General features: G+C 29.0%; 1 protein-coding gene across 9 annotated transcripts in view; it reads right to left on the bottom strand.

The window, feature by feature from the left end:
- The window catches only part of LOC105252055, a 62768-nt gene that overhangs the window by 8959 nt on the left and 39830 nt on the right, over positions 1-13979 (bottom strand). For all 9 annotated transcript variants that reach the window (XM_025412952.1, XM_025412957.1, XM_025412955.1 and 6 more), the window contains 3 exons: positions 13642-13739; positions 12495-12704; positions 1494-1613 (listed from right to left, as the gene is read on the bottom strand). In XM_025412952.1, the coding sequence (XP_025268737.1) occupies positions 1494-1613; positions 12495-12704; positions 13642-13739 (428 nt within the window). The remainder of the gene's footprint in view (positions 1-1493; positions 1614-12494; positions 12705-13641; positions 13740-13979) is intronic.

Genomic DNA, 13979 nt, shown 5'->3' with positions numbered 1-13979 from the left:
CAAATATTAATACATTAATAATATACTTAATTAAATAAAAAAATAATTTTTTTATATATATAAAAGTTATATATTTAATATTACAATTTTTCTATATAAAACACACACATATATATTTTTTTGTGTCAGAATCACAATTATTTATGCTAGAATAATTTTTACAATCTTGCATGTAAAGTATAGAACAGAATATTAAAAAAGATAAATGAACTTATGAATAATAAAGAGGATTGTAAGGAAGAAATGGAAAGAGATAATGATATATAACATCTTCATCATAACATTTTCATTTTTCCTTACAATCCTCTTTATTATTCATATTATAATTTATAATTAGCAGAATCTATTTACTTATAATGTCATTAATATTATGGATACATCGTCTGAAATAGATTCTGCTAAATAAATTACAATTTATGAACAATGAAGAGAAGATTGTAAGGAAAAAATGGAAAGTGATAAAGATGTCATATATTATTACAATATAAGTTACAACTTATGTGAGGGAGGAGATCAGCCGTGTTTTGCTCATTTGGTCAACGAGCGGCAGAATCCATCCGTGGTAACGGCATCGACCTGTATGTAAAGCATTGACACATTTTTCAGCCCAACAAATAATTGCTAAAAAACAATATTTATAGAAAATATGCGAAGCGCAAATGGCTGGATCGAGAATCGAATCCGAGTCTTTCGTTTTCCGGGCAACTGCTCTAAAACCACTGAACTCCAGATCTCACACTTAATGCCGCTATTTAGCACAGTCATATGCGAATCCAGAGCGTTGTTGGAACTTCATTCGATGCAATGCCGATTGCCATGGAGAATTCTAAATGGCAGATGGATCTGAACAGGCCCTGGCTAGCTTCCAAAGACGCCTATATATATATATATATATATATATATATATATATATATATATATTTCTCATTTATCTTTCTTATTCTGTTCTTTGCGTACAAGATTGTAAAAATTAATTTACCATAAATAATTGTGATTCTGTTTTGTAGGTATTGCTATCGTATAAAGTACTTATACAGTACGTCTTATTTTTTGATAGTCCCGAGGATATATTGATATGTATCATATTTGCATTTTCGTATTAAGAAATATGAATCAGCTTAAGTTCCAAGATACGCAAGTTTGAATTTTATTTGAAGAAATTATATTTATTTTATTTTTCATGCAATTTCCAAATATCAATTGTACAGATTTAAGTTACAAAGGAGAGACGGAATTACTCTGTTGTAAATATTCGTATCGTATAGTTGAAGCTAAATGTTACCCTTGGAACTCGTTCACTGATTTCCGATTTCAATCTCCTCGATTGCTATAATCGGAAAACGACTGTACGGGCGGGCATGGTTAGTCCAGCTGGGGGAAGGTCGCGGCGAAATCGCCCCAGCAGATCGATCGGCGGATTCGAGGACGCGGCTGTCCACCTCGTGTAATCCATCGATCTTTCTGCGTGGATTTTTCCTGGCACAATTACTTACCTGCGATAGAAAGCCCGCCACGTCGATGGCACTGTTGACGCGCGGCCTCGAGGTTCTCGGCCAGCCTAAAGCTCCGCCGCTGTCTAAGGAGTCCACGTGATGGTTCGACCAGTGCAGATGCTGGAAATTTTAGTTTTTGATCACGTTACCGTCACGGGAGCGCGATCGACGGCAGTGATAATTGCGGTCGAGAGCGGCCTCTCGAAGCGTGATATTTTAATGCACGTGGGATCTATGTGATAAGAAAAGTTGAGAGGCCGAGGGGGTGGGCGGCGAGTAAGGGTGCCATGAACAAGATTGCAGAGACGAGAGTGAACTACAGGATGCGCCGTGGGGATTCTGCAATTTTTTCCCGGTTATAAATTCGTTATCGAAAATTCGATCTCGATTGTTAGTCTGCACGGATTAGATAGAGGATCATTATCTACTATAATTTCTTCATACCAATAAATATCTTGCCAATAAAGAGTCAAATTTCTTCAATTTTAAAGAAAATTAGTATACTTGTACCAAGTAAGAAAGAAACACCAAATTAAGTACTGTAAAATAAAATCAATCTTATTTAATACATCAAAAAATCTGAACCTCATCAATAGCATCCTCACTGCCCTCTTATATTCTATTTCTCTTAAACAATTGCAATAAGAGTACGATTTCACGAATTTACAATCTACAATATTATACGTATATCTTTATATTTATCAACTTAAGAGGATTTAAGCATTACAATTTTAGGTAAATGCTAACGTATTATGGCGCATTTTTTTCTTACAAATATTTTTATCATCTTAAAAATTATAGATGTCATATTTTACATCGATTATGACTTATTAGTTTCATTTTTATTTCATATAAATATTGGTAGATTATTATTGCAGCTAAGAGCTGGAAATACTTACACAAAGCTCATCGTATATTCAGGATAATAAACGCTAATCAAATAGAGGCGATAATTGATTTCTGATAATTGATTCAGATGAAATTGTTATTCTCATAAAATATAATCAATATCCGTCTGATTTTATATATATAAAATGAGAACAGGTACCTAAAAAGAGAAGTAAATAATAATAAATCAATTATTAATTTTACATTCATATTTTTTAAAATATTAGAGATAGTAAGAATATTAAATTTTATATACGTCAAAATTTTAAAAGACATTTACTTAAAAACATTCTTTGTTCTTTTTCTATAAATTATACCAATTATATTAATAACTCCATTATATTAACATAACATATCATTTCTTCTTTTCCATTAGAAATGTTTTGGAGTACATTTTCATCCGAATTTTCGTATCGCCTATTTGACGCGTAAATCGCGCTGTCGTATCGCGAAAGCTATATATTTGAACGATTTGACGCTATTAAAAATCGTTCAAGGTATAGTTAGCATTATTCTTCTTAATATATTATTTGTTTTTATATTATTTGTTTTTATTGGCATTGGAATTTTCTATGCGATACGACGCGCTGCTTTAGCTCTACTCAAAAGCATTTTCGATAAACTATAAGCATCTTCGCGTGACTCGATAATTAATAAAAAGCATTGATGTGTACTGTGCGAAGCATTGTCTTAATGTTGAACAACTGTCACTGTTTAGCCTGCCATTAGTGCGAGGAGGTGCAATGTGCAAGTCAAAACTAAGCTATGCTATTATGATGCTAGTTCATTCGAAATTAATTTATTCGCGATACAAAAAATTGATTTTTTTTAACTTTAACAAACGCTACATTTATGCTTGTCATATAAATAAGCGTATTATAAAACGAAAAAATATATAAAAATTTTACTTTGCACTCTTATGTGATAATAAGATATTAAGTGAACACTATATAACAATAATATCTAATTAACAATAATACAAGTAACATATTAAAATAGATATTGAAGCTAAACAAAAAACAATACCAAGAACATGACATAAATAATAACAGTGTCTCCTACCTCGTTGCACCAATAGCGTGACTTTTTATTTATAGTTGCTAATAATACGATTCAAGCAGCTGCAGTATAAACTCCTGTGCATGAAAACCTCCCCTATTGTGCTTAAATAGTGCCATATATTTAAAGAGAAATGGGACAAGTTTAAGCGACTTGAAGCGATTGGAAAGCAGTGATTATATTTTTAAATCAAGTTACTGGAAATATCGTTTAATGAAAAAGGAATATTTGTTGAAAATAAAATAATCAAACTGAGATTCAGAACAAGATAATGTCATTTTCATGTGCAGTGATGAATAAAATCGATGCGATTTTCTAAGAATTTATATGTAACAATATCGATCTTTAATTTTGCCAGATATATGATAATTAAATATTATATTGTGATAATTTTTATATTATGATAATAAAGCGAAATGTATCTGTATACATGCAAGTGAGATCACTTAAAATATGATATTCTCTAAAGCTGCGCTTTTCGGAATTATTTATTGATCGTTGGTAAACCTCTTGTGGCTTTAGATACTTTACGTAAAAGACTCTTAAGCTATATATAGCATTTACTTTCAATCACTACGGTGAGATCAAATCTGGTTCTAGCACTTTATGAAGCATCAGGAAAGCGATACCATCTTTTTTCTTAGATAATTTTTCAATGGATTAATTATTTTCTTATTTATTATAAAGATGAGTAATGAAAAGTGTTTTAGTTTATTAATATAGGTCTGATTATTATTTTACCATATTAATCAAATCAAAAGTAGTAAGAGAATTAAATTTTTTATACATATCGCATGAGATATGTGATAATAACAGATATGCGAAAATGTTAAGATGATAATAATTGTATATTTACAACTTTAAGAATTTATCAAATTTATCAAAATTAAACCGATTTTAATGTTCGTTTCGGGAAATATTTATTCGATGATGACGTATTTCACATCAGTTTGTATTTGCTTTCATCGATCTAACGGATCCCTGTAATTTTATGAAGATTAACGCGCAAAATAGAATACATCAAGAATTAAAGAGATTGAAAGAATAGAAATATTAAGTCAATAGAATATGAATATTTGCACTGAAGAAAATTTCCGTTTTAACATACAGAATACGTAATCGTAAAATTTTCCAACCTACATTCATTAGCGTTCTATATTAATCCGGAAATATATCAAATTTGTTTTAACGTACAAAGAAGATTTTATAGCTTGTAAATCATTACTGTTACGCACACAATGCGCATAATAAATTATATATCTTGTTCTTGTTTCTTTCTTTCAACATCAAAAATAACGAAATAAAATTTATTTATAATATTTAGGAAAGAATATTTGTTAATTGTTCTCACATTTTTAAAATAGGATAATAGAAAATGCTTCCTCGATTTTAGAACGTATAATTTATTTTTGATAACTAATTTTAATATATCGACATGTAAATACAATGTTTAATGTGCGAGAAGATACATATACAAGACGATCATTTAAAGATTAGATAATTTTAGGAAATTCTTCTTTTCTCATGAAATAAATCATAGTAAAATCGATAAAGTTTTGCAACATTTATTTGATCAGTTTACGTCATGCAATTTAATTAGGTACACCGACGAAGGGTAGAGATTCAATCGAATTTACTACATCTATATATCCCATTAGGATCTCCTGTCTCTGGTAGAATTCATGATTCCGATCAGATTTGGGTCAGCGTACTATTAGACTGAGATCTTGACTGATTTCGAGACAGATAAATTTAGCGACAACAAAATACATCCGCGATTCGAACCATAAAATCCGCAAAAGACTTATACGAATTGTGTGCGTGTGTTTAAGTATGTAATATGTAATATGGACGCGCACGATAGAGATCGGATTGATTGATTGATTGATGATTCTCTTTATAACACAATTGTAATTGATCCTTTTTTTATGAAAGAACTCCCGGGACAAGGCCTGCCAACTCCAAAACGCACTCTCTTTGTTACATTTTCATACGATATATGTAAAACGGATACACAAAGCGCTTTCTATTACAGTCGTGAGCTTGAAGTCAACAGAAGCTTTCCGAGTTTCACAAGTTGATCGGAGCTCGATCTTTCATATCAGTTAAAGCTTCCTATTCCAGAAGGAATAGGGATTAGTTGCAAAGTATATTAAAGTAGACAGCAGTAGTGGTTTTTAAGAGAACTTCATTAAAATTTGATTGCGTAAAAGTAGAAAGTTATATTTCTCTCTCGCTTCTCATTTTAGTTTTTTGCGTAAAATTGATATCTTTTTACTGTTTATCCATTTAATTCCTACGAATTATAAACAAATAATAACGAATAATAATAATAAAATTATAATATATGAATTTTATGCGATTTGCATTTCTAACATCTGACAATTTTGTAACTAAAACTTTTGAATATTCTTGTACTTTTTAATAATTCGAGATATCATTAAAATATCAAATTCCGATTTGTAAATTTTCAAATCAGTTTAATCGAATGTGAATAATATTCATTTAATATTCATTTTGTAAAAATATTGTCTTTAGATACTTTAGAAAAAATACAAGTTCCCATTTTCAAAAAATTACACTATTATATAGATTCTTTTTATAAATATGAATGTATATTTAGCCTATAAGTTTCTTTATATCTTGTATATTTATTATCTTTAGTATCTTTATTAATGATTGTCAATGAAATGATCGACGCGAGAAAAGTTGGCAAGCCTCGACTCATCGAGAGAAAATAAGGTAGATGATGTCTTTGTCTCATGAGATTTTCTCGATCTCTTTTTGCACCTTCAGAACTTTGTCTCATGGGAATTTCTCGATCTCTTTTTGCACCTTCAGAACTTTAACTTATAATTAATTATGAGAACGGAAATGGAAAGAAAGTGTACAGACAATCAGTAGTATTAATATTATTTGCTAAGTTAACTTTTATCGCGCAATAGAAGAGATATATTTTCTGCGAAATTTATTATCAACTTGATATCGATCACGTAATTATTTTTATATAAAAGTGGAAAAGTAAAAAGAGAAGAAACAATCACATATTAATTTATCAATATTGAACTTTTCATAAATTGATGATGGGAAAAATTATCAAATGAGAAATGATGATTACGTGATTGACATCAAGAACTGATGATAATTATGAAAAATGCATTTTCTAGATGAAAATTACATATTCTTGTTATGTAACTAATAATAAAACTATTCTCTTATAGTTTATAATAAAGACTTTTCTATAAAATATAATAGAGATTCTAAGAAAATTACAATGTTACCTCAAGTATCAGAAGTACTAAAAAGATCTAAATATACAACATAATAATATGTATATCTCTATTAAAAATATAATTATTTACAGCCTCAAAAAATTAAAATTTGTGAAACTTGAATCATTATAAAAATTACAAACGGAATAAATGGCGCAAATTATGTATTGGCGCGTATTATTATTTCCACATTAAAAATAATAAGATGAAAAATTTAATTTTTATTGATTAAAGAGCTTACTTTAAAATATTAAACTTTTCTATTATTTTGTGTATAAAATTAGTTTATAGCGAATTCGTAAATACAAAAGAAAATTGTTTAATATACAATATACATAATAAATCATTTCTATAAAAATTATTTTTTTCTCGAAATTCAAACTTCTATAAATTTTTCACAAATATACAAATTCGATATCAACATGAATTAGAATAGAAATACGAATCTACTCTCCTAATTACTCACATAAACTCTAAGAGACAAATATATTGATCTAATGGGTCCCTAGAGTAGACAGAGGAAGAGTTAGTAATGGCTAAATAGTTCGATGACGAAAAGAAAATCATAAAATATACGAGTGGGCTTAAAAGTGAGACAGAAAAATATACAGAGACAGAGAGAGAAAGGGGTACGACGTAGGTCACACAGACACAAAAAAACGTGTGAGAGGGTGAAAAAGACGTAGTAGAGAGACAGGATGAGAGCCTCGGTACAGCCGAGGTTTCTCTCCAGCATGTATAGATAGGGCCACAAGAAGATAAAATTGAGATTTTAAGACATGTACCGATGGTCACGCGATGTCCGCCCTGTGGAGTAGAGCGAATTGGCAGCCGCAGTCCCGGGGCTCTCGGGCTCTTCTAGGGTACTGAAAGCACTGCTCCAGGACGCAGCAGCCCCCGCCCCCGCACTGCATCACCATATCCGACAATGTGGTCATTACCTTCCGTCGTTTTCGTTCGTTCGTTTTGTGCGCATTATATTTTGTCGTTTTTTTGTTTTGTTTTTTTTCATAGTCGTGTGTAAAATCCACCGAATGTAACACGAGAGTGTGGTCAGGGGGAGGGCATACACACACACGCAGCGCAGAACAGTATATGGGAGAGTAGTACCGGTAATCGTATGTAGCGCCAGTCGATATTCGCGAATTTCGTGCAGTCAATCCGAAGAAACGACGTGGAGATAGAAAAGAGGAACAGAAGAGATCAATAGAATTAAATTGTGTTAATTGAAATTATTAATTAATCTTACGGACTATAGCTATGTGACTAATGTAGCTAATGACTGTTTGAGGAATGTGGATGCTATACTACATTAAAGATACATATGCATTATTATTTTGTTTAATTTCTTACTACTGGGTTCTCTACTACTATACTAATGAAGTTGAATTTAGTACTTAATAATGAGAAAAAAAATTTATTGATCGTCAATTTAGTCACTTTTGATATTATTTTTCATTAAATTTATTATTAACCGAAAAATAACCGTATATGATAATTCAATAATATTAAAAATATAATCGCATCGCAAAATAGATATTACTTTAAAAGGAATTAACTCTGTAAAAATAAAATTACAATATAAGTTATTTTATTTACTAAATTAACTACACAAATTATTCAGATATCTAGCACTAAATTGATGATATAAATTTTTCTTTAAATAATTTATTCTAAAAAATGCGGCAACATTTTTGAACCTTAATATAAAGCTCTAAATCATCTCTTAGACATTTAAAAAATTTTTTTGCTAAACTCCATTAAATCTATTACAATTAAATTAAAACAATTTAATTATCAATAGTTTAATGATTATTTGAGGGAGAATGGAATAAAAGATATCTTTCAGTAATATTTTCACGAGATAGATAAACATCATTCATTTCTTTTGTAATTCTCGATAGAATATAAGTTTTATCCGTGTTGCCTAATACATATTGTACAATGTTACCGCATACAAAAAATGCATGTAAGAAATAATGAATTAGAAATGGATTTGTTACTAATTTATATAATTTATGAAAATTCTTTTTATAAACATCTCTTCCATCAACGAAACTTTTAAAATAAAAAAGTAAAAATTGTTCAATAAATCAAAATATATTCGCGAAAATGTGAAAAAATGAAGTAATGAAATAATCATGAAAAAAATGAAATAATATCAAATATTCCACTTTTTCTAGCTTTTATTTTAACTCGAAACTCTATTTAACCTATTATAACGGCAATGTCTACGATCTCTCATCATAAAAATATTAAAAACTTATCAACATGAATATCTTTTCTATAACAATGCATCTATAATATGCACTGCTTTAAAGGACTAATAATCGAATATAATCTAGTATGCATTATAAACATCAAATATCATTCATTTTTTTATATTACGAATATAAACTTTAATAATTCTTTAATGATATTTTGAGTATAATTTTCTAATGATTAGACACTCTTATTTATAATAATCTTTTTAATAAAATTAAAATTTAATAATAATTATAAAATAAAAATTAAAGAATTGCCTCAAAGTAATAACAATTACTTATCAATTTTACAATTTAATTTATTTTTAATATTTATATTCACTCGACTCACAATATACCAAAAAAATTGTCTATTATTCCAAATTAACTTTCGATTCATATATGAAGATGTAAGTTATTGCATTGTCATTTTGATCTCTAGTCAATATTGTAAGCAATGTAGCTCGTCTATTAATAGGTAATTGCATTGTTATGTAATCGCGATACTGCATCTGCTGAATGAGACCTATACATATATATAACAGCAATAGCGTTAAATACCCGATAATATATCTGTTACTGCATCGAAGCTTGATAGGTGTTGCAGAAGCTTCCAAACTTTCGACCACTCTAATTAGCAACAATTAATTAATCAAGATCAACAAAAATTACGTATATTTATTTGCTCTATATATATTTAGCTATATTAATGTAAACATACTCATATCTACTAATGTTCAAATTTTCAATATGAACATGCGCGTTCTACAAAAGCAATGTATACGACGATACACACGGAAATTTTAATTGCGCATTTCATTGGATTTGTGTTAATTAATTAATAAATTAAATACATTAAAACAACTGTTTGAAAATCGAAAGTTATCAAATAGAAAAATATGAATAATCCGTATTATATAGAGCTATATTGGTGATAATTGAGGACTTTGAATTCATAAAATGAGGTTGTTAAAAATTATCGGAGAAAGTTTAAAATATAATATAAAGAAATTATAATATAAATATATATGTAGTGGATACATAACGGTTAAAAGAGATCGAATCTCTAAAACGATATATTGAAATCATGTTATTGGAAATTGTTTCTATACAAAAACAATAATAAAAAATATTATAAAAAAAATTTTCGAGAATAATGAATTTGTAAACACCCGATAATTTAACTTTCGACTTCGATATAAAAGAACAATTGATAAAATGTTGACTATAAAATCGTTATGATCATTTCTTTTTTATGATGATTATTCAATATCGCAATTAAATGGTCCATAGGAGATCAAATCGATGACTCAAGTTTTTTAGTTTTTTTTCGTACGACCGAAATGGAAATTGTTATAAGTTCTCGTTTTTCATTTCCGAGATGTATTCAAATTATGCAGATAGATTATTAGTCAGCAATATTGAATTCTAATATTCCGATTAATTAATTATTTCATCTTGAATCCCCGATCGTAATTTTGCCGTGACGTCAAACTTGACCCGAGCAAAAGCAGTTTTGTTATACGAAACAAACAATTCGCCATGAATCAAATAATCGCACAAACCGAGTAAAACAGCTTTACAGTTAAAGTTAGTTTGCAAATCAAATGCTTAGTTTAATAGTCAATAAACTTTACCCGTCAGCAGTTTATTATTGATTTATTATATTAACAAGATGTACTAATCAAACACGCGGCCATATCAATTGCAGATTTACAATGTTCATGTGTATTTTAAATATAACATAAATATATGAAAAACAGACAGATATATATGTAGATATATATATATATATATATATATATATATATATATATAGAGAATTTAAAATTAAATTTACTTCATATTTTAATTATTAAAACATTTCAAAGAAAAGTTCTATTTTTTATTATATTATATAATATATCACAAAACAAACATTTTAGACGGTTCATATACATTTGTAAAATGTTATGACTTATATATGCGAAAGAATAACGCATGAATAAAAATTAGTATTGAAATAATTAATTGATATATATTTTGCCGATAAGTTTCTCCAAAATTAAGTTTCTCTGGTAAATATTAATTAATATTAATTATTTTTTGATAATTATATTTCAAGTTCAAGTTGGATTATACTTCCAAAATCAATTAAAACTAATTAAAAAAAAGAATTTTATAATATTTACATTTGAAAAGATTAATCCATTAAAATAATTTAATTTTTAATCGTTTATTGTTAAAGTTTAAATTATTAATGCATGAATATTTAAATTTTTTATAATTTTTGGTTCATTAATAAAATTTTAAACTAATTATGCTTAAATATTTTTTCACTGCTTAAATCGATAAAATTTATATTAGAATTTATGATAGAATCTAGAAGACGTATTCTCAGCAATTCCTATCTCAAGCTGCAATGCGTACATGGTTGAATTCCCTTGCACGAATACGATGCTTTCGCGAATGAACCAGAATTTGTGGCATGTTAATAACATGCGATAGCTCTATTACGTTTGCGCCTTTATATCCGCGTATTTCCGATCGTGTGTTGGTATTATTCTAATTTTGTATTCTCAATGACTATATATCCGTTTACATCGCGCAAAACCCGTCGTATGCATAATGGAAATCATACATGCACATCGCTTCAATCTTATACATATGAAATGCCGATATCACGTGAACTTCAAAATTTCGAGAGAACGAATATCAAACATTCGATGTCGATTCGATTCGATTTGATTTAATCTCGTAAATCGAGAACTTATATACCCACCCACATTACATTAACATTCACATTTTGCATAAATATGAGGACTTTCAACGAAGTATTTTTCTTGAAACCTGTAATATTTAAATTGGAGGCCCGCACATTTGATTGTAAATTATTTTTTCAATCGTTTTTCCCCGATATATTTTAATGTTATTATGCTAAGAATGTATACTTACATTACACGATTTCAAATATCGATAGAATTTTCGAAAAAAAATTCCATATTAAAAAAATATTGATATTATTTCTTTTTTTAATTGATTATATGATGATATTAAAAAATCTATAAAAAATTGATTATCTACACTGATTGATTGTGCCATAAAAATATGTATAATAATTCAGTATTTTAAAATCTAAAAGAAAATTATTCGGTTTGCAAGAAAAGCGGTTTTGAAATTTTAATTTTAATGAAATTTTTTATGTGTATATATATATATATATATGAGTTTCAATAGAGCATATTTAGAAATCTTCAAGTGCTATTTAAATGGTTTTAGATTGCGAAGGTACATCCTTCTAAAGATGTATTTCCTATACATATATAAAATATTCGACATGAAAAATATTTTTCATATAAAAGATATATTTTTTAAAACAATTTTTAGTAGCAAAAGAAAATTTCTAATTTGTTTTTCTTCTGTCTCTCGAGCATAAATATCTGATAGATGGATCAGCCGGATTTCAGTTTTAAACGCTACCTGGGCGCGGTTTATATTATACAGCGCGAGCGCAGGAAGGCTCGTTGCATCATATCAGATGCAATATACCTATGCGTTACCTGAGAGCACGCGTGTTGCGTCGGGTGTTGCGTATACGCAGAATTAGTGGCCGTGCACACTCCGGTGCCAGGGACTTTCAACTGCTCTTTGTAGTCGGGTTGATAAGGCAGCAGCATTCGGATCTTGCCCCAGCGATTGAAGAATAACGCTATCGCGCCCGCCCAAACTATCAGCACTAACACTACTATGCCCACCTCGACGCCGCGAATCTGTAAACGGAATACGTCGCGACGTTTTGATTAATTTGAGGTATAAAGATATTTTATGTAATAACGTCTTTATACATAATTTTTTAACATGTTTTTAACATTCGCATGTTCAGCATATTCGCATTTATTAAGAGATTCATCGAATGACAAATGGATGTTAATTGTTAACTCTTCATCGAGCGTTTAAAAAATGAATATCTTTCTTTCTCTCCTTCATGCGATAAAAAGTTAAAAAAGAAATATAATTTCCAGACACACTTTGTCGCAGAAAAGTTGCGATCTCTTCTCGCCTTGATTAGGTTTGAAAAAGTTTCGCGGCTATTCTTGTCTCTTCGCACATTTTCTTTTTTCATTTTTCTCGTAAAATGATTTTAGATTCCACTAGATGATAAATTGTCTATCTACCCTCCTTCGTGAGTAACGCTTTGCATTATTGATTTTATCGAACAACATATATACATATAGTTCTGAACATTGATGTAAAATTTACTTCGCAAAAAATTGTATAATTATTCTAAATTATGTATTTGTGCGGAGAATATACGAAAAGAAAGAAAGTTTTTAAATTTATTTTGATATTCTTGGAAATCGTATTCGACGAAAGCTGCGAAATATTGAAATAGAAATAAAAGAAGCGTCGCTTTATTCAACTACATTTTTCTTCTGTTCCTTTATTTCCATATTTGTCGATATTTTATAAAATAACAAATTTATTTCTTCTGAAAGTATTATATTGTCTTTTCAGTTTCATGTAATATTTAAGAAAATTCTTGATCATGATATTTATATATGAATTTAAATTAAGTAAAATTTTTTAAATTATTCGATCACTGTTATAAATGAATCAGCGGATTATTTGTTGGAACGATATAAGCATTTTTAGTACAAGATAATAAACTTTCAGCAAAATTGTGTCGCTTAGGAAAAAATAGCTTACTTGTATATACGGTTGGGGTTGTTGCGAGGACGGTGGAGGTGGAGGAAGAGGACCACCAGTTACCGCTGCATCTTGCTGCGGAGACGTGCGTGGTGGTTCTGAAAATGATACAAGCTCGTTTACACCATAATCGCTTCATGTCAGATCACGTCGTATATATCATCGCCGTGAGATTTTACGTGATTTATGCTGGATAGTGTTACGTCGGAAAATGACTGATAAATTTTCCTAAATTACTTCTTGTACTATATATGATTAACAAATTTAAGCAAAAAAGCAAAAAAAATGATGATTTAAAATTTCCGGGAAATGAATTCTCTCTTCAATTTGAATTTAAT

Source organism: Camponotus floridanus, unplaced genomic scaffold (assembly GCF_003227725.1).
Source record: "Camponotus floridanus strain SB8 unplaced genomic scaffold, Cflo_v7.5 scaffold6, whole genome shotgun sequence".
NCBI classification, from domain to species: domain Eukaryota; kingdom Metazoa; phylum Arthropoda; class Insecta; order Hymenoptera; family Formicidae; genus Camponotus; species Camponotus floridanus.
This window is presented reverse-complemented; position numbering and strand designations above follow the sequence as displayed.